At 37.7% G+C, this 22,530-nt stretch overlaps 1 protein-coding gene across 4 annotated transcripts in view; it reads right to left on the reverse strand.

Moving 5' to 3' along the window:
- Window positions 1–22,530, reverse strand: part of rpgrip1l (RPGRIP1 like) — a 240,230-nt gene that overhangs the window by 124,195 nt on the left and 93,505 nt on the right. For all 4 annotated transcript variants that reach the window (XM_060837720.1, XM_060837721.1, XM_060837722.1 and 1 more), the window contains 4 exons: window positions 21,131–21,270; window positions 15,303–15,409; window positions 14,991–15,041; window positions 5,349–5,528 (listed from right to left, as the gene is read on the reverse strand). In XM_060837720.1, the coding sequence (XP_060693703.1) occupies window positions 5,349–5,528; window positions 14,991–15,041; window positions 15,303–15,409; window positions 21,131–21,270 (478 nt within the window). The remainder of the gene's footprint in view (window positions 1–5,348; window positions 5,529–14,990; window positions 15,042–15,302; window positions 15,410–21,130; window positions 21,271–22,530) is intronic.

A 22,530-nucleotide genomic window follows, 5' to 3' on the forward strand; every position in this document is an offset into this window, starting at 1 on the left:
GAACACCCAACATTTTAAATTGAAATGAATTTTCATCAGAATTGAAGAAAGAAAGAAATGTAGGAAATGCAAGACTTTTTAAGATAGTGGATGAGGGTAAGGGCATGAATAACAAAAGGGAATGTCTACCATAGGGAGGAGGACTAGAGAACCTAAATAACTGAAGATTTAATGATGCAATAAAAAAAAGTGTTTCAAGATGAGGCATGAATGGCTGTACCATCTGAATGCAACATAAAGGGATGAAGAAAGAAACAGGTCAAAACCAACCCACCAAAACTAAACAATGATACATACAAAATGGTGGAGGTAGAAGTTATAATCTTAGGTTTCTGAACTTCAAAGTATAGGGCAAAAACTCAAAAGATTAAGTGTTGTTCCTTAAGCTTATGTTGACTTTCACTGGAACATTGTAGCAGGTCAAGAAGAGAAAGGCCAACATGGAAGCAAGGTGGAGAAGTAAAATGTTAAGTGATTCATAGCTCAGGGTCATGCTTGTGGATGGAATGGGTTAGGCTTGGGGTTTTCCTAAGTGATCACCCAGTCTGCATTGGGTCTCTTCAACTCAGAGACATAAAGGAAGGTGTGCCAAAGAAATTAGGAGTTCATGATGTCTGTTAGCATCATAAGTCTGGTGCTGTCCAATTTCTGTGGACAGCACCAGACTTAGCCATGTTTGACTGTACTAACTCATCATCACAGGGTCCGGAATGGCAGAGGAGCAGATTAAGAGTTGTTTCATGTGCTTCAAAGACACCAATTTCTACCATAAAATGCAAACATATACAGGGATATTAACAATCAGTTTTATTCTGAAACTGATTGGCCCTTATTTCAGGTACATGATAGTGTGGCCTTTGCTTTGAAATACCAAAGAATAAGCTGCTCCAAGTGTCATGTCTCAGATGTTGTATAAAGCAGTTGAAAGGGCAAACTGAAGTCATGAGATAAACTCCATCCATCAGAACATAAAGATTTCAGTGAGGAGCTAATCAATGTTCTCCTTTGGTTCCAGCTGAGTGCGAACTCCTTGGAGTTAACAGCAATGAGGTTTCACTGTTAAATATAATGGAGGACTTAAAAAGGAGTCTCAGGTAACTCAGATGTAATGTAAATCACTATTAATAACTCTGTAATTAATCCATTCTATTTATCAAAACTGAATCTTCTGTCAAAGCATTTACGTGTGGACATGTTTCCTCACTTGATATCAGTAACTTAGAGTAATACAAGTAATATAGATTAGTGTCAATGAATCTTCACGGGATATAGCCACAACAAATACCATGCTGTCAGAGATGGCATCTGAAAATTTACCATCAAGCAGCAGCACCTCATCTTACATGGCATCAGCAAAGATGCCTGGTGTTAGGCTGGAGACTCACACATGCACAAAAGAGTTTCAACTTGCCTTACAAATTGGCAAACCCTTGATTCTTCTGTCTTGGTAAAGGTAATTGTTGGTTCAGATGGACTTTCATGTTTTTCAGAAGTTTGTTAAGTTTTTATCCCTTATATATGGCACTTACCTTCAATTACCTACCCTTCTAAATTGAGTCGGACAGAATAATTCTCCTCAATGTGTTATTGTCCAGTATTTGAGTTTGCACCTGGAGTTGTAAATAATTATGCAGGGGAAAATGATGACAGTGTTCCTGCAGCCCAGCTATTATCACAAGTGAATTCATTTCACAGAAAACTGCAGCTGGCCTGAAATTGAATTCCCTATGAGAATAGCAATCAAGCAAATTGAACAATCTTCCCCAGGACCAAAGAAAGCTGCATGTAGACTATTTAACTATTTAAAAGTATGAATTTAACATCAAATACATTTTTGCTTGAAATATAAATACCTTGAAACATTACTCAAGAAACACAGCATTAATGTTGTGCTCCTTGAAGCAACCCAGATAACATGCATTTCCGAGTTAAACATATTACAGGTTTTGGCTTAATTACTAGTAACAGCCAACCCAAGAATGATCTAGCATGTTATTTCAACAGGCTTGCACAAAGCTCAAGCACATCAATATTGCAGGAATATCTCCTACAGCATAACAATTAGAAGAGCTAACTAGCCTCAAAGATTATAAACTAATAGCTATATAGTGACCTGACGTATTGCTCCCTCCTGGTCAACAACTATCAATCCATTGCTCAGACCACACTATGTGCAACTATGAATGTGTCAACTGTAATGTAGAAGCAATTGTGCAATGGGTTTTACGAGAAAATAAAATGCCTTGTTTTTGATGCATGGATCATAGTTAATTCTATTTTAGATTAGATTAGATTACTTATAGTGTGGAAACAGGCCCTTCTGCCCAACAAGACCACACCCACCCTCCGAAGAGCAACTCACCCAGACCCATTTCCCTACATTTACACCTAACACTACGGGCAATTTAGGATGGCCAATTCACCTGACCTGCACATTTTTGGACTGTGGGAGGAAACCAGAGCACCCGGAGGAAACCCACGCAGACATGGGGAGAATGTGCAAAATCCACACAGACAATTGCCTGAGGCGGGAATTGAACCCGGGTCTCTGGCGCTGTGAGGCAGCAGTGCTAACCACTGTGCCACCGTGCTGTCCAAAACAAGCAACCCCCAGAAATGGCAATGGTGAGATTTATCAGAATGTAACTCAAACCTACTTTTCTCAACTATCTAAACAAGGCAAAAGAACTGAATCATTATCTCCAGAGACATTCTTGCTGTCTCGGGTTATCATCCCCGGTATCAAAGTTCTTGTCAATATAAGAACACCAAGACTAGGATGGAATTTGTTATGATGATACAAAATACAGACAATTGATATTTGAATTCCTCCAGGAAACATAGTACCTGAGACATTCATAGGCTGAAACTAATTTAAAAAGAAACAAAACATAGACTTCAAAATGGTCAATGGAATCTCCTTATGATGCAGGTTGGTAAAGTCATAAAATCAGTCTATTATCTCAAAGACAGTCAGAGTTGAAATGAACAATTTACCTAAGAGTAATGAAATAGATCAGCTCATGCATCACCCACTTGCCAACCAGAGGTGTGGAAGGGTCCTCATCCCCTATTTGATTATCATCATTATGTGAATTTTCATACGTCGGAGATGAAGTATCACATACTGTACAATTATCAAGCTTGAAAAGCATAACTTCAGCAGATGGAAACTACAAATAGGCTACTGCTTCAAGAGGTCTCTCTTTGATAGAAGAGAGGAGATGGATTGATGCAGAATTGAACACTAGCAGAAAAGGCTCTAAGGAAAGCACCTGGTGACAACATTTACTGAAAAGAAACATTAGGAAACCAATAACTTAAAGGATAACTGCAATATTTGCTATAGCTGATGGTTCATGAAAACAATTACGGTCTCAAAGGCACCATAACAACTCTGCATATTCTTTAATCTTCTTTTTGTATTGCACACAATGTCCTTTTAACTTTGCATCTATGTGGGTGTGTATAATGACCAAGTGAATGCATTAAGGCTGCGTACTTGATGTTACATGTTTATGATTTGCTTGGGTTAGTAAGTGATAAACTTGTTTTTTTTATCAAACCCATGAAAACCTTCTAATTTGTTCCTCATTGCTTTGGTACAACTCTGCTGCTAACTACATTTTTATTGGAGAAAGGTACAGGATAGTCTTGTGCTAAAAATCTTTGTTGCAACCAACCAAGAAGATTGAAAGGTAAAGGGAGCCAGTTCATTCCTTCTCACATGGTTGTGATAAATCTTATAAAAGCAGAATGGGAAATCTCCCAAAGGTCAATTGATACCAATATCAGGAGGACTGCATCGACACCTAATGCATTCAACTTAATGAACTCAACTCAATATCCAGATTTTCTGGAATTACTAAAGCTGTTACAAAAAACAGTAAAATCCAGGGTTTTAAAAAGAAATATATTTCATATTTAACAGACGACAGTTCATGGGCATACAATAACTGTCAATCGATTATTTCTATTTCTGGAAAAAGAGAAGTCAAAGAGAGACCAGATAAGGTGAGAGAAGTTTGGAATTTGGAAACAAGTCAATTAAATTTTCTAGTTCACAGTGAGAGCAATAGGTAGCACTGATACATCATTAATGTACTAGAAAAAGAGACAAGGGAGCAATCTCAAGTAGTACTGAAATAATGAATATTCAACAAATCCGACCAACTTTGCCAGCTTCAGCTTCAGTGTCCTAGGTTTAACCATCTTCAGCAGGATCAGAAATCACACAAGACAAAGTTATAATCCAACAGGATTATTTGAGATCACAAGCTTTCAGAGCACTGCTCCTTTACCAGCAACTTCATAAATGATCTTCCTTCCATCAGAAGGTCAGAAATAGGGAGGTTCACTGATGCTTGCACAATGTTCTGCACCTTTTGCAACTCCTCAAACACTAAAGCAGTCAGTCCATGTCCAAATGCAGCAAGACCAAGATAACATTCAGGCTTGGGCTGATACATAGCAAGTTCACATTCACCATATAAATTACACCTTCAAACAGGAGAGAATCCAACCATCTCCTGAGATTCAATTGGCTCTACCATTGCTGAATCAACTGTCAACATCTACAGGATTAACACTGGTCAGAAACTGAACTGGAACATCCAAATAAATACTGTAGATACGTGAACATGTCAGATGCTGGAACTTCTGTAGTCTTCTAACTTTCAAAATCTGTCCACCATATATAAGGCAGAAGTCAGGAATATGATGGAATATTATGTAAGGTTAGGTAAGAAGAGAGCGCGAACAATCAAAATATCAGCAAATGTTCCTTTTCCCAAAAGGAAACTTCATAAATTTATGAACAAGATAAATTGCACTGGGAGAATATGCCGTCAAGTGAATCTCGGTGTAAATCACAATCATTGTCCTCTTCTTTGCTCCATAAAATCACACATCCTAGAAATCCCTGTCCTTAGTAATTATCTCTCTTCTTTCTCCAGTTTCTGTGTCAACTTCCACTTTGATCTTGTCACATTAGCCATGACAACATTTCCTTTGTCACTAAACTGCTGACCACCCACTTCGACTCATTTCCATGCTGACATTGTAACTAGTTCCATCTCTTTAGCCACTTTTCAAAATAGACATCAGAATCCCCCTCCCAACAAGCAACCTCAATCCCTCAGTCTATCTAACTTACTTTATTCCAATCTGCTTTAATTCTTCAAATTCCTTCAGTCAATTTATAAACCACCCATCTCACCCACTACTCCCTACTTGACTATTTCTAACCAGGTTCAGCTCATTCTAACAATATTATTCCCCATAGTTCATACTATTGAAACAGTAATGTTTTTGAATATGTGTTGCATCACTGAAATATACACAGTTACCTGATAATCCTTATTGATTTTGTACTGCATTAGTAACATATTTCTTGTCTTTTCAAGTTCTTGAACAGTCTCTGCATGTGTTGCCTGAAGCTCTCGCACAGAGTATTCCAAATCTTTCTTAATGTCATCCTCCACTTTCTCCAGGAATTCAACATGTCCATTTTTCTCGTGTTTACGAACCTGCAATAAATGTAAAAAACACATGACTGGTCGATATGCACCTTCTCTTCTAGCTTTTTCCTCCTCAATACAGACACAAAACTCTACGGTATGGCCAACTAATTGCAAAATGCATAATGTGCAAAAGATTAGTACCAGATGTGTTAATTTTTATATAATTTTGGTTTTCATGCCTGAACAAGAAAAATCTTCCCCAAGTTTTGTCTAAGTATTTTTGCATCATCACCGGGTTATAATCCTGTCCTGTCCTTCAAACTCATTTAATATCATGATCAGATGATGATCACCCAATTAAATCACTTCAACTCCAATATTAATGGTAAAGTCACCATCATCCTACTGGTCCATAGGACTGCTCTCTCATTAGAAAGACACAACTGGTGGTGATTTAACCTGAGGGTTATTATGCCTCAGGTGAGAAGGTGGGACCTTCATGGCGATCTCAGTTGGTATGGGAATTGAACTTGCACAGTTGGTGTCACTCTGCATGACAAACCAGCTGTCCAATCAACTGAGCTAACCAATCCCCATCCATATTAAAGGGACATTGTGAGATTTGACAGATTTGCTACACAGTAGAATTACCATTTTTTGAAGGACAATTTAGAAGACATGACAGTGTGACAATACTATGGCTTAAAAAGGTGTATTTTGTCACTTTTTTTGAAGGGAAGTTATAAGACAGAGATACCGAATTGTCTCTTCAAAGCCAATAAAATAAACTGCTTGTGAGACCCTGGGATTTTCTTTTAAGTTAGAACAATCAAAGCAGTGTGATTGTGGGAAGTCAGGCTCCTACTCAACCATTTTTTTAGTTTAGTTTTCAGTTGTTGGGTTTTAAAGTTGTTTGTGGAAATTGCCATACCTTTCCCTCTGCCAGAGTTTTCTCTTGCTGTTCCTTTCTCCTGGATTGGAGAAACATCACATGTGAGACAACCTACTTGGCCTTTGCTAAGAGTGGGTTTATGGAATGTTATTATATTGCAACAGTTGCTGTTTAGTAGTTAAATCAGCTAATTTTCTGTTAAGTATTCTAACAGAACTAAAGTTACATCAATTCTCCTTTCTTTTATAGTTTAACTGGATGTAAGTATAAAGTGCGTCTTGCTTAAAATTGAGGAGTATGACCACTCACATTACATCTGGAATGCAGCATCTTGCAACTGCCTTTTAATGAATGTTAATCATTGATATATTTGAAGGGGAAAAATAGAAATTGCTGGAAAAGCTTAGTAGGTCTGACAACATCTGTGGAGAGAAATTAGATCTGACATTTTCAATCCAGTGACCCCTTTGCCATTGGAGATAGGGCTTCCTAGGTGGCTAGTGACAAAATAAAATACCAGGTAGCATCAGAGCATACAAACTCATTCAAGTTGGCTTGATGCCAATGAGTGAAGTATAATGCATATAACATTCCCTTAAAATATTCTTATCTGAACAGTTTTAATTCATATTTTTAATCTCCAACAGAGGATTCAGGAGTCCCACCAGATATGGTCCAGGAAAGTAATGACCCTTCAGAGGAAATCATTCGCCATCAGGGTGCACCATCACAGGCTTCCTGTGATCAAAACACCAGATAAACTATTCAAAAAAAGCAATAGAATTTGTCAAAGGGATGCTTGTATTTTTTTTTGTGTTGGGGAAATGATGGCCAGGCAAAATACAGGGACTTTTGCAATGTGGTTGGAGATGGGTGAATTGTTGGAAACTAAGAGAATGTCACAATAATGAGGAAACCTTGCGCAGTATGCGTAGTAAGTACATCACATTGTATCTCCTCCTAATGTTGTTTGAAGAGGCTGTGCCTTTTCCTCTTACACACCCAAAGCTTATTCCTTTTCAGTGCTGTGCAGAGCGCAGAACAAAAGAACCATTCTGGAGACTCTAGCTGGTGCATATTGCAGGTGCCACCAAATTCGTTCAGGTCTCTGAAGCATTTTTAATGTACTACTGGCTTGTTCAAAGATATATACAGTTGTCACATAGTTTGCATTGTATCGCTGTTGAGCCTCATTGATGACATCTGAGGAACTCAACCAATCATATTTTAAGTGGGTATTTCTTGTATCTGAGCAGCCAAATCTGCAGCAAAAGTAGAGAAACATGCCAACATTGTGGAGCAGTTATTATTGTGTACTTTAATTATCCAAACATAAATTGGGAAACCAGCGGTGTAAACGATAGCGAGGCACGTGTTCCGAGATGTTGCTCAGGAGAGTTTCCTACAGCAGTGTGTCCAATCGAACACGAGACAACACTACTGGATCTGTTTTTTGGAAACAAGATGGATGAAGTCGATCAAGTGACCATGGATGTATATTTAGAAGACAGTGACCATTGAATCATAATGTTCAAGATGATGGTGGAGAATGACAATGGTCAATCCAAACTAAGAAAAATTAATTGACAGTCAACTTCAATAAGGCAAGAATGGAGGAGGGAGGTGGGCAGGACAGACTGAGCAAAAACTGTAACTAAGCAATGGATCACCTTTAGAGGTGATGAGTTGGGTAAAGATATATTCCCTCAAAAAACCTAAACAAATCCAGAGCACTCTGAATGACAAAGGAGATAAAAATTAAGATAAAGAAGAAAGAGCATTCTAATGACAGGTGCCATGTAGAAAATACAATTGAGGGCTAAGACGAATGTAGAAGGAAGGGTTAAAAGAAACATGAAAAACACATAAGGAGGAATTATAAGAAAAGTCTGGCAACCAACATGAAGGAGAATCCCAAAGTCTTTCACAAGCATAAAAATAGTAAAAAAAGGGGCTAGAAGAAGTAGTAGCCCATGAGGCATCAAAAGGCGATTTATACCTGGAGGCTGAAACATGGCTGACGTATGAGATGAATATGTTGCATCTGTCTCTGATGGCAGAGGCAGAAACTCGGTCATTAGAAGGCTTCAAAATTGACAACACTGGATGGATTGTTGGTACTTAAAGTTGACAAGGCTCCAAAATTGGATGAGATGCATCCAAAGATACTGAAAAACGTGAGAGCAAAAATTGCATAGCCATAACCTTTCAGTTTTTCTTAGACTTTATGGGAGGAGCAGAAAACTGGAAAAATGCAAATATCTTGCCTTTGTTCAAAAAAGCATACACAATAAGCCTAGTAATTAAAAATCAATCAGGTTGAACCAGTGGTGGGGAAGCTTCCAGAAATGATTATTAATTCAAAGTTTGTGAGAAGATTTGTAGCTCGGGTGCTCGTTGTGGTTCTGTTCGCCGAGCTGGGAGTTTTTGTTGCAAACGTTTCGTCCCCTTTCTAGGTGACATCTTCAGTGCTTGGGAGCCTCTTGTGAAGCGCTTCTGTGCTGATTCCTCCAGCATTTATCGTGGTTTGAATCTGCTGCTTCCTGTTGTCAGTTGCTGTCCGCTGCAGTGGCCGGTATATAGGGTCTAGGTCGATGTGTCTATTGATAGCCACGACACGACCAGCTATCCCTAGTAGCCATGCACTCAGATGACAAACAATATGAATTCGATTGGGACAACACCACTATTATAGGGCAGGCCAAACAGAGAACAGCCAGGGAATTCCTAGAGGCATGGCACTCATCCACAAATTCTATCAACAGACACATCGACCTAGATCCTATATACCGGCCACTGCAGCGGACAGCAACTGACAACCGGAAGCAGCAGATTCAAACCACGATAAATGCCAGAGGAATCAGCACAGAAGCGCTTCACAGGAGGCTCCCAAGCACTGAAGATGTCACCTAGAAAGGGGACGAAACGTTTGCAACAAAAACTCCCAGCTCGGCGAACAGAACCACAACAATGATTATTAATATTTATTAATGTTCAAGCTGGTGGCAGACTAGCAGGGTTGAGTCTGGGGCTCGTCCACTCCCATCTGCTTTCTTTCTCCTTTTGTCTTTTTTCTTTTTGCTTTTGCTCTTTTTCTTTTCTTTAAAATCTGGAGAAAGGCAGGTGAAGGAGGAAGCCGGCGGCAGAAGTGGCAACAATGCCAGGACCAGTTGAACATGGTTCCACTTCAGTCTCCAGTCTCCCGGCAAGCAAGAAGCAGGTCCTGGGCTGACTCCTTTGGCCTGGACTCACAGGCTGACATGAGGTTTCAGGTCTACAGCTAGGCTCGGGTGCCTGAAGGAGCAAAAGCATTGGCAAAAGGGATGGTGGAGTATTCCGATGACCAATGACATAGCGGCAGTGTATGGAGGAACATTGGATGGGGGACAGAAAGTACAGAACTCAACCACCCCCAGGCCCATGGCTCCAGCTCAGACACGATAGTCACAATTGTGATGGTGTCAGAGACATGTAACAGAGACCCCAGTGCCTGTTACAGAGAGTCAGGCGGCCGTTTCAGAGACTCCAGCTGATGTCAAGCAGCGACCAGAGGACCAGTAGAGGAAGAACAAGAAGGAAAGATGAACTTTATTGCAACAAAGTCTTGCAATATATTCAGTGTTTCAAATGGCAACAGTGTGTGGCGACACTTCAGACATAATATGGAAGCAAAAACTCTTTTCGCTGTATTTTTATGTACATGTGACAATAAATCTAAATCTTATTCTGCACAGAATTAGTAGTCACTTGGAAAAAGGTAAGTTGATTAGGACAAGCCAGCATGAATTTCTTGAAGGTAAATAATATTTAGCAAACTTGCTGGAGTTTTTTGAAGACATAACGAAGAAGCTTAATGAAAGAAGTTCAGTATGGTGCTAAACAGTTGAGAAAAGATATAACACATGGAATAAAAGGGACAGCAGCAATCGGATACAAAAATTGGCTGAGTGAAAGGAAACAAAAAGTTATAGTCAGTGGATATTTATTGGGGTGGAAGAATATTTGCAATCAAGTTCCCAAGGGCTTGGTAAAGAGATCTTTGCTTTTCCTGATAAACATTAAAAATCTACATCTTGGGGTGCTGGGCAGAATTTCAAATATTGCAGATAATATGCAACTTAGAAATATTATTAATTGTGATGAGCTCAGAGTAGAACTTCAAAAGAACTTAGACAAGTTGATGGGATGAGCAGATCGGTGAAGGTTCCATGAGGTTTAATGCAGAGAAGAGTGAAGAAGTCAGAAGAATGTGGATAGACAAACATAAAGTAAGAGATACAATGTAAAGGGGCTGTAGGAGCTAAGGGACCTGAGTTCATATGTGCACAAAACATTAAAAAGTGTCAGGATGGGGAGACAGCAGTTAATAAAGCATACAATATTGTTGGCTTTATTAATAGGGGCATAATACAAGAGCAAAGAGGAGATGCTAAACATGCATCACCTGTAGAATTGTGCACAATTCTGAGCACCATATTTCAGGAAAGAAGTGAACCTAATAGGGAGTGCGCATTAGAAATTTCCAAGAATAGTTCCAGAGATGAGAAGCTTCAGATATGAGGATAGATTGCAAAGATGGGACTACTCTCCTTGGAAAGGAGGAGGATAAGAGGTAATCTGACTGCCATTTTTGAAATAATGAGGCGACTAGATAAAGTAGCTAGGGAGAATTTATTCATGCTTGTAAAATGACCAAGAATAAGAGGGCACAGATTTGAAGTGATTTGTAAAAGAAGCAAAAAAAGTGATGAGTATGCACTGCTGTAATACAGAAAACCCAACTTGCCTGCGCATCTCTGAACACTATGACACAATTTAGCATGGTCAACCCATCTAAACTGTGCATCTTTGGACTGTGGGAGGAAACTGCAGCACTGAGTGGAAACCCAAGCCAACACGTGGAGAATATGCAAACCCCCTGCAGACAGTCAGCTAAGGCTGGAATTGAATCTGGGTCCTTGGCGCTGTGAGGCAGCAGTGTTAACCACTGTGCCACCATGCTACCCTAACAGATTCTTACCCAAACCATTCCACCAAAACAGTCCCAGCTGAAGTCTTCTGCACATCAATTACAGTCATAGTGGTCACAGGGATGATGCCACCAATCCTAATAGGTGTGATTGGGGCCTACTGCCATGAGAATACCCCCATGACTGGGGTAAAGTATTAGATTTTATTCTGTTCTACACTAGTGACTCACTTAATAAGTCCATCAGTTTTACTCCATTTGAATTAGCTCAGGGGCACCAAGTACAAGAGTCTCTGAAACTAATCAAGGACAGAATTTTAGAACAGAAGGAGGAAATAATAAAGTTCCAAAAATGATTCTCAAAAGCATGTGAAGAGGCTCAAGATCACTTGAAAATCTCCCAGATAGCAATGAGAAAACATGTAGAAAAGCATGCTAGGGCCTGAACCCTTCAGCTATGTTTGTGGTCCTCCCCATATCAGGCAAAACCAGTAAAACAAAAATGGAAACTGTTGGAGAAACTCAGCAGGTCTGGCGACATCTGTGGAGAGAAAGCAGAATTAATGTTTCGGGCCCAGTGACCCTTCTTCAGAACACCAGAAAAAGCCTGGTTCAGTGGCCTCTATAGAGTAGACAAGAAACTTGGAGAAGTGCATTATCTGACTGAAACTTCAGATCAGGGCAAAAAACAAAGGCTACATCATGTCAACATGATAAAGCAAGACAATTGCTGAGAAGGGTCAAAAAAGTAAAGGTCCATTGCTATTGATTTAAAGGATGAGGGTAGCAACGGAGATGAATTGAAGAGGGACATTAGTGAGGTTGACACTGAATCCTCTACTACCCGGCTAATTAATCAGGAATATTAATGAATTTATACTCCTGATTTGTCCATTAGATGCAGAGCAGCAAGCAGACTTAACAAGACTGCTCACTGCAAGGATTTATGCAGAGGTAAATCAGCATGCATGATTCTCGCTCTACATGATAGGGATATGGAAGAGGTCCTCCACTGGCTAGGCCAAGAAAAGCTGGCCCAAATTCAGGAGAATAACTACAGGCTGGACAATAACTAATCAAACCAAGTAGTAACAGCTGGAGCTCCATACCTCTGCTTATGTCCAAGCTGAACAACTCCTCAAAGCTCTGCATTGACTACCAAAAGGTTAATAAAGTGACTAGAACCAACCCCTGCCAATACTATGCCTGGGTGAAGTAGCCTACTTTACTGTTGAGACATGCTATTCAGGCCCTAAAATACTCTAGCCAACTCTCAAAGGCCAATGAACCAGACAGTGGTAGCATTATCTAATTGCATAATACGCCTAGAATGCTTCTTCCAGAAAGTAAAGTCAGCTAACCTAGTGGTCAATTTCACAAATAACAAGTTCACTCTGGTCCAAGTGGCCTATCTAGGACACTGTGGGTCAAGCACAAGTACTGCCTAGGTCATAAAGGTATAAGGAAACACAAGTCCCCATTCCCACAACAAAATGTGAAATCATGAGGTTTTTAGGGATGTGTGGGTTCTGCTGAAAGTTTATTCCAACTCCAGCATAGTAGGTGTGCCACAAACACAGCTATGACAGAAAAAAGCCAAAATAATATGAACAGAGAAATGTTATTTAACAGCTTTTGAAAAGCTGACGGTCGTTTAATATGTGAGTCTATGTTTGTATCTCCACACTTTAACTAAACATTTAAAGTCACCATTGATGTGAATGGGGTGGAGCTCCACTGGGTGCTCCTTCAGGAAGATGAATCTCGGATAGACAAACCTATTGACTAATTCTCCAAGCAGCTAAACAAGCATTAGAAATCATCTCTGTACCTGTCCAACTATTTTTATTGACTTATCTACTTATTGACAAATCTCTCTGCTCCGGTGCACCCTTTAGAAAAGTATCCTTTGTATTGCCAGACTGTGATCCTTGTGCCAAAGTGCACCACCTCACAGTTTTCCATACTGAACTTCATTTACCACCCTTCCTCCCACTCCACCATCATTTCAATGTCATTTTTAAATTCTACACTGCTGTCATCAAGTTGATAATTATCCCAAGTTTTGTGTGGCCTGTAATCTTTGAAACTGTCGCCTACACAACAAGATCTAAGTCATTTATATATAAAAAAAATCAGGTATACAAAGGGTTTCAACACCAAATTCTAGGGTACCCCACTACAAACTTTCTTCCAGCCTGAAAAATATACCAACTATTAATCTCTGTGTACAATCTCTCAAGCAACTTTACATCCACATTGCTACTTTCCCTTTTACTCCATGATAACATAAGCCTGTTGTGTAGCTTTATATTGAACACTTTTTGGAAATCCACATAAACCACATTTACTGGGTTCTCCTCATCCGCTCTCTTTGTTATCTCTTCAAAAAACTCCAGCAAGTTCATTAAATCGATCCTGACTCTTCTGAATTCACAATTTTTCCTTGTTTCATATATTTCTATCCGAATAGTGTTTCTGAAAATTTCTCCACCACTAAAGTTAAACTGACCAATTAAACTGTTGGTGCTGAAAAATGTGTTGCTGGAAAAGTACAGCAGGTCAGGCAGCATCCAAGGAGCAGGAGAATCGACATTTCGAACATAAGCCCTTCATTCCTGAAGAAGGGCTTATGCCCGAAACGTCGATTCTCCTGCTCCTTGGATGCTGCCTGACCTGCTGCGCTTTTCCAGCAACACGTTTTTCAGCTCTGATCTCCAGCATCTGCAGTCCTCACTTTCTCCTAGTTAAACTGTTGGGCCTGTCTAGCTGATAATGTGTGTTTAATTTATGTTGAGTCTGGCTGTCAGAGTTTAGGCAAAATTCGCACTTGGTTTTTGCTTTGCTTGCATCATATATAGAAAATACTCATTGTTTTAAACTATGGAACCCTGTTGTTTCATTTAGTCAGTAAACTGAATTTCAGTTTTTTAAATGAAGGTCTTTAGTGAGATCATACAGATTTAAATTTTTGTGGTGGTTTTTGAACCTTTGTACCCAGAACATTAGCCTGAGCCTCAGTGACAATTCCATTGTGCTACTGTCTCCCCAAACTTGTAAAGGTTAGCTCAGCACAAGTTCTGTGAATGAAACACAAGGAGGTATCGAATGAGGTGTCAGTAACTATTGCCATCTTTGCCCATCAATTGTGTCTTCATCTTCATTTCATTGTCAAATTCCAGATAGCATAACAAACCTATGGATTCACAACCAAACAGTAAAATCAAGCCTACATTTCTTGAAATAACTAATTAACATATTAAAATTGACCAGACCAGACTTGCTTTTTCTTGAAAGCAGACTAACACATTGGTGTTAAATGCAGAAAGAGGCAGGAGGGAATTGGCTTCCTTATGCATTGTTAATTTCTACTACTAAAATTTGATCCAAACCCTGAAAAAATATATCTATACGTAGACTAATTAAACTATGTTGTGAAGATAAAATATTAACAAAATAAATAAACTTCATATTCCTCTTCTGACTTTGTGCTCCTGGCTCTTTCTGACATTTTCTTACGTTTAAGCTACATTAGCTACTTGAAGGCTCACCGATGAATTCACCTTTTAAAATGCAAGTCACTCCAATCAGGGCATATGAGGGTCAGATTGTTATTAGTTCACAGAGTAGACACAAATTGGAAGAGGGATCAACTTCTTTGCATTACCTTTATGAGCATCAGTGCTTCGCTGAGTTCAGTCACATCAATATCACTCTCCTGAAATTAAAATGGTCAATAAAGAGCATTATTAAATGGAAATGAATAATACAGGGATAACTGAAAATGACATACTAGATTCTCACCAAATATGACATTTGGCTTGAATATCATGAATAAATAAACCAGTGCATTCTACATTCTTTTTCCCAAGACTTGATGAAGCAGAAAGCTGGTATATTTACGCCATGCATAAAACATTTCATGCATTCCATTGTCACATTCTGGCAGATATAAATGCAATTCAGGTAAGTATCTTACTTTGGTGAAGAACTTCATGCGCTCTTTCAGTTCATCCAACTGTTGCTTGTGTTCAAGATAGTGCAGCTGAAGCTCTTTGTTCTCCTGGGAGAGTTGTTCATTTTTTTCTGACGTTCGTTATACAATAAATGGAAATAATAGAGAAACAAAATCAGGCGACAATGTCTGAAAACAAGAATGTAACAATGGAGAATGTAACAATGGATGTATCTAATATCAGTGTATTCAAAAGAAGCATGCAAGGAATCCAGATTTTGTCCGGAAGAGCTGAACATTTTATGTTTTCTATAATTTCATTTAAAATCCTGTGAGAAAAAATCCTATACGTTTATGTAACAGAACAGTAAAAATGTTGTTCAGAAGATTTACAAATGTGTTACAAATAATAAAAAAAAGAATAAATTTACAGCAATTTGCCATTTGTTAAGATGAGTTGTTTCCTACATTACAATGGAGGCTAGCATCACAAACATTTCATTGATATAAAGCACTTGAAGACATTCAGAGGGCATGAAATCTGCAATATAAATGCAAGTCTGTCTATGTGAGTAATTGGAAATTTCCTATATATATTGCAAATGACAACTGGAATCTTATGATTGAGGAGTATTTATCCTTAAGGTTTAAACATATTTCAATGTCTGGTCATGAAAATTGTTTGAAAGGGTGTGAAATTACAATATAGTCATCTTGATTTACTGTCTTAGAGGCAAAAAGAACTGCAGATGTTGGAAGCCAAAGTAGACAAGCAGGAAGCTGGAAGAACACAGCAAGGCAAGTTGCAACAAGAGGTGGAGAAATCAATGTTTCAGGTGTAACCCCTCTAACCTGAAACAATGACTTCTCCATGTCCTGATGCTGCCTAGCTTGCTGTGTTCTTCCAGTCTCCCGCTTTGATTACTATCTATCTAAAGTGAAATTATTGTTACAAAACCAGTACTCATAATCAGCAAGTTCATATTAATATTTTAGGAGCATGTTTTAGTTTGGCAAGGTTATATTTTTAAGCATTATGGAGTTAAAATGTTAGACTTCAGAAATCTCAAATAGGGTTCCACCTGTACTTAGAGGTCAGAATTAGGATGGTGAAAGCCTGAAAAACATCAGGTTGTCCTCAGTTAGTTAGGGAACTGCAGACAACAAGTCTGAGAAGAACTCCCCTGACTTCATTAGGTAGTTAAAATACTCATACAAAACTTTGGGTCAAAAGATGGGATTTTGAAGCCACAGGTTAAAGAGACATTTCAATTAATGTCAGTTACCACGAATATGAGTAATTCAGGTGGAGCCTTGGTTGGAACTCTGGGAAGATGTCTGTGGGATTTGTCCAGAAATGTTTTGAGTTTGATCTAAAAGCACTTATGTTGAGTTCAGAGAAGGAAAGAGTCTGCAAAGATTTGAAAAGCAGCCCTGATACATGTGCTATCAAAATCAAGTGTATTTCTGAGTTGATGGTACTAAGAAGTTAGCCCATGAAGCGTAGTGAAGCGTACATTCAACTGAGAAGTCCACAGGCTTTGAAGAAATGTTGGAAGGATCCAAATGGAATTGCATACTTTAGAGAATAGTTAGAACATTGAAAAGAAATTGAAACAAATTCTTAAGAGCTGTGGAACTTTGATATGGTGAAAGGCTTGATAACCAGCCAAAGCCTTTGTGGTGGGAAGTCAGAAAGAAAACAAGGGCTCCTTCCATAATTTTACTCTAAACTAGATGCCACTGTTTTTTTTAAATGCCTTGCAATATACAGGATAGCATTCACTTAAAGGAATGTTTAGTTAGTCATGTTTGTTTTATTTGTTTCTTCTACAGTAAAATTTAATTGTTTTGAACAGTGAAATCATTGTAGTGTAATTGCTTTCAGTTGATCAGTGAGTATTTGAATTTCTCTTTAAACATTAATGACCTCTGTGGAGATTGTAATAAAAACATCTCGTATGATACAAGAAATAAATTAAAATACTATTTTGCAAAGTAGCAGATGTTATTTTAAACATAAAAAAATGTATGGCACATTCATCCCACAGACCTAGTCTAACTTTCCTTTTTATGGATATCATAGACTCATCAGTATTGTTTTAAGTATATTCATTGGAGCTTTCCATAGAAGTACAAAACAAGTGATACTGGATTGGATGCTCCTCATACAATTTTCCAATCAGCTGTAAGCAATTGGAGAGGAATTTAAGATGTGCTGTATGAGTGGCTGATCTAATGCTGCCAATTTTACAGGCATGTCTCCTCTACTCCGTAGCATAGTCAAATTTGAGCAATGTGACCTGTGAAAACAGCAACATATAATCGAGGCACCAAAGTATTTGTTTGGCATGAATTTAAAACTAAACATATTAATTGATTCAATATGGATAGTGGCTTGGCTCCCTTGATTTTGGTTTACTAATCAGGGACACGCTGATGTGGGATCAATGTAATCCTACCAGATGAGCAAGTTAAAAGTAGTGTTTTCCAACATTTTGATTACTAACTGCATGAAAGCAAGGAAAATAATGCTTTATGTAAAACTGAAGCCATTTTATTCCAAACATCACTATTTGATACTTCAGCAAACATTTTTAGATACGTGACGAACATTATGGAATTTCCAGGTATCAGTTTGGAGTTTTGATTTTAGAGTGGCGGCATGTGGGTGTTTATTGGTTTTGTTAAGGGTTTTCTTTGTAAAATAAACAAAATCAGTGAAACTTTCCAGAATAATGATCTGAGCCAATATGTGTTAGAGAGCAGGTAACTCCATTCATAGTTTCAGAGAAGCTCTGGAGTGTTATTCGAATAAGATCTTTTTACTATGAGGCTAACAACAAGTCCAGTAAACATGCAATACCATTAATTCGGTTCAGAAGCAAGTATTTTTCAGTTCAATTATAAAACAACAGAGCAGTGGTTAGAAGCAAGCATAGTTTCTCTTCTGGAGTTGAGTTTTGTCACAGCAGTTATCAAACCATAAAGATATATAACATGGAAACAGATCCTGTAGTCCACCTCATCTATGCTGACCAGATATCCTAATTAATTCACTCCCATTTGCCAGGACTTGGCCCCTATCCCTCCAAACACTTCCCATTCATATACTCATCCAAATGTCTAAGTTACCTCAGTGGAAAGATACCTTGTGAACTCCCGAAGTTTGGTGGAAATCTGCAGGTTATTAGAAGCTGAGAAGATTTAAGCTCTCCGTATGTGAGTACTGATGTGGGAAAATTGCATAGTTCACAAGAAATAAACTGGGGAAAAATAGTGTGATAGAAATTAAAAATTTGATAGAGAACTAATTTCTCGAGAAATTAATCTCTGTAAATTGATGGTGAGAGGAAGTAGGTTGAAAGCTCTGTTTTAAGATTTTTCTAAACTGTATTCTATATCTAGATAGCTTGTTTTTGTTTTGTTTTCGTCTTTCTATAATAAACCACTGTCGTTAAAGAAACTCAGTAGCCTTGCTTAACTGTGTTTCAGCGATTGACGATTATTTTAACTAAACTAAAAAAGAAAATATGGTCTATCATCACAACAATTTGGGACTAGCCTCACCATATCAATTGCTGTGTTTTAAGGTCATGGCTCACCACCGTTTTCTCAAAGGCAACTAAGCTGTTTTACCCAGCAATGCCCACTTCCGAAGAATGAGTAACAAAATTTCAAATTAGTTTCAAGATTAATGCATATTGCAAATTGTCAATAAAGGATAGATTAGAAATTGGACCTTGCATCCATTTTACATGTGAAAATTGGGAACAACAGGATTCAATTTAAGGCTGTCATGTCCTTCCCCTCAAAGAAACTTGAAAAACATCCTAATCAATATTGAGTTATGCCATTTTTCAAGAATCCCTGATAACTACCTGATAAGGCATGTTAAGTCCCTTACATATGTACATAAATAACAGGTCATTTAATTTCTGCCTCTACAAGTAACTAACAAAATAACAAGTACTACATTGGAGAAATTATACATAAATTTACAATGGCATTTAAATATCATTTTAAAAGTCCGTTGAATATGTTTTAAGTAATTTTGCATTAGAATTGAACTTGCACATTTTTTGTCAGTTAATATATTGTTTCTCTTATCATTTAAAATGCTCATTTAATTAATCATTACATATTTGTCAATATAAAATTCTACAGCAATTACTGTTACTTTGGTCATAAAATTATCATTCCTAACTTGTAGAATTTCTGTGTAGTCTGCATTTTAGTTTTTTACCCACTTCCTTAACAGACCTTTTTATTTAAAGAATAATACATCATAATTGTTCTGTAGCGACACTACAATTAAAAACATGATACAACTGCAGGGTATTATTTTGCTTACAGTGTAATTCTGGAAAACTCTAACATCTTACAGATGCTCATTTCTTAACCCTTTTTAGTCCATTCTATTAAATATAACATTTTGAAACCACAAGCATTTTGTATTGTAATGACCATCAAAAAGAAACTGTCTCTTTGGGACATGTTATATGAAAATGTATGGTATTTGCGAGGAAAAGACCATGGCTAATGTTACTTCATCTAATACGTATCTCAACTGTATATTAGTACTTTTTAGATGTTAAATAGTTTTTCATATCTTGTGAGTTATTTATCTTGTGTGCTAACTGATGCCCATCTTGGAAGCTGAAAAACCAACAAAGACTCACTCTGTTTATCTGTTTGCAATTGGTTTTCAACCACTCCAATATTTTCAATTTAGTAAGAGGCATAACTGGGAAATGATAAAAAAACAATTTTGAAGCATTTGTCTACAATTATTCAAACGATTACACATGTAATACATTTCAAAACCACAGGACCACATCTCATAATTCAAAGTATTTCCAATTTAAAACCAGCAAATTTGCCATTAAACAATTTTATCACAAGTATCTGAAGCTCCTTAACAATCAATAAATATATGGTTCTGCATAAGGGTTGTGAAGTACTGACAATTAGAAACTGAGATGAAAATTAAAATGGTGTGTAATTATAATCAGAATGAATTTGTAAGTTAAAAATAAACAGGAAATTAAGTCAGGAGAGTATCCAGTTGCGATTGTCATACTTGCTGAATAATTCTGTGCAAATCTCAGCTAACATATCCTGCCCATACTCATAGGTGAAGGCCAGAGTCACAGGCTCATAGGCTTGTACAGTACCGAAACAGACTCCGGTCCAACTCATCCATGCCGATCAGATATCTTAAATTAATTTAGTTCCATTCAAATTCTTATTTGTAATACATTGGACAAGAGCAGCAATTGCCCAGTGGTAGCCGTATATCAAAATTTGTTCAGAAATTCCTACATTTTAATGGACAATAATACTAAATGCTACCTCACTGTTCCTGTGTCAAATCCATACACTCCTCATGGTGAAATGGCATGATCATAATAAGTCATACAAAGATACTTCACAAAATAATCTATCATTTAGTGGATCTGCTCACGATCTGTGGTGGACTTGGAACACTGTGCATTTGCCTTGGTTGGATGGTCCCAACATTGCTCCTACACAGGGAGGGTATAGGGTCTTACCCTGAACTAATCATTACCTTTAAAATTGGATGGCAGATTTAAAAAAAGGTTAAGCCACTCAAATTTGTATCTCTTAGTTGTTCTAGAAATTTTAAGTTTCTTCTTGTAATGGATTGCAGACTATAATTCCATAGCGTACCACCCGCTCACATATAATTTGCATTACTGCTTCAATTGAAATTATTTACGATGCCAAGCAGATGTAAGCAAAAAAACTCCTGAAATTTAATCACCATTGTGGTATGTATTCATGAATGCAGATTTTGTAGGCTTCATTTACTTTACAAGCAAAGATACCTCTTTCCAGTTTTATTTTGTCCAAGATGTCATTTTTGTCAGCCAGGTCAGATTTTAGTGCGGTCTCGAGCTGTGCAATCTGTAGTTTCAGCTGCTGTTCCTTCAACTTCCACTCTTGTTCATGGGTCATGTCAAAAGCACTGTAACCAAACATGTGGCATGTGAAGAACTATTGGAAGTAATCCTCCACAGAGAATAATAATTAAAACAAAAAAGCCTTAGTGGCACAGAGACTGCTGTCATCATGTCTCAGGAATTAAGCAAACATATGCTGGTCTGCTGCTGTTGAAACCAAGGCGCCTTGCTCAGGCTGCGGTTAAATCACATGAAAGAGTTTGTGGGATGAGCAAAGGCACTGGCCTTAATTTAGAGATCCATGGCCAAAAAAACCTGGCATCACTTGGATCTGCGGGACAAGGAAAGGAATTCATCTATGTACACCAGGGGAATACATAGATCAAAATTATCAAGCAACAGAGGAGGCACAAAACTTTCCACAAAAAAAATGCCAATATTCCCTCAATTTAAATGACTTTAAATGACATCTAATCTCTTTTCAGGGGTGTGTAGCAGTCGCATTATTAAAAAAAAATGCCTGGTTGCAACGAAATGAAACCACAAGTCACTAATGTTGTTACATTTTAAACACTGTGACCACAGAATGACTATTGTGCATATATAATGCAGCCATTATGAACAATGGCAGAAATGAAGAGGTATAGTTTAGAGGATGCTGTTTTATAGCATGCAATTAGAAGGCAAAATGAGCTTGTACACAGGAGTAAAACAGGTAATTAGAAATCATCAAAAGAGGGTAGAAGTACAAATTATATACATTTTTGCAAAGGAGTTACCGTAATCAGTAAGAATGGTTAATTAAAATAACAGCTTAGTAAAATACCCTTCTCTTGCATCAGCCGATAACTTGAATGAGAGAAAAAAGTTATACTATTAATCGAGTTTAGGGAAACCAATTAAGAACATTCAAAGGTAAATAATGAGCTGTACATCAACTGCAGTTTGGCAAAAACAACAAAAGAAGATTTTGAGAAACACAGAGGCAACAAAAATCAGTTTCTAAAAGCAATATTTTATGGATATGGCTTTTCATACTGTCACTAAATTCAACTACAAAAAGCAAGTAAGTCATTCTGTTTTAAAGTTAAAAGAAATACTGCACTCCATTTAAGAAAGATACATCGTTTAAATGTGTACTTGCAAACAAAGTTTTTGAGCAACTATTCCATTTATATGGTGTTAGGTTACAGTGAACTTCAGCCTTAAACAAAAATTGGAATTCAAAAAATGTACCATTATTGTTTTCTCTTTTACAGTTTGGATAATCATTGCTGTGTTGTGCTGTATAGCTGTAGTTGCCTTTGATATGTATTATTATTTAT

This window comes from Hemiscyllium ocellatum, chromosome 17, assembly GCF_020745735.1.
Source record: "Hemiscyllium ocellatum isolate sHemOce1 chromosome 17, sHemOce1.pat.X.cur, whole genome shotgun sequence".
Classification (NCBI taxonomy): Eukaryota; Metazoa; Chordata; class Chondrichthyes; order Orectolobiformes; family Hemiscylliidae; genus Hemiscyllium; species Hemiscyllium ocellatum.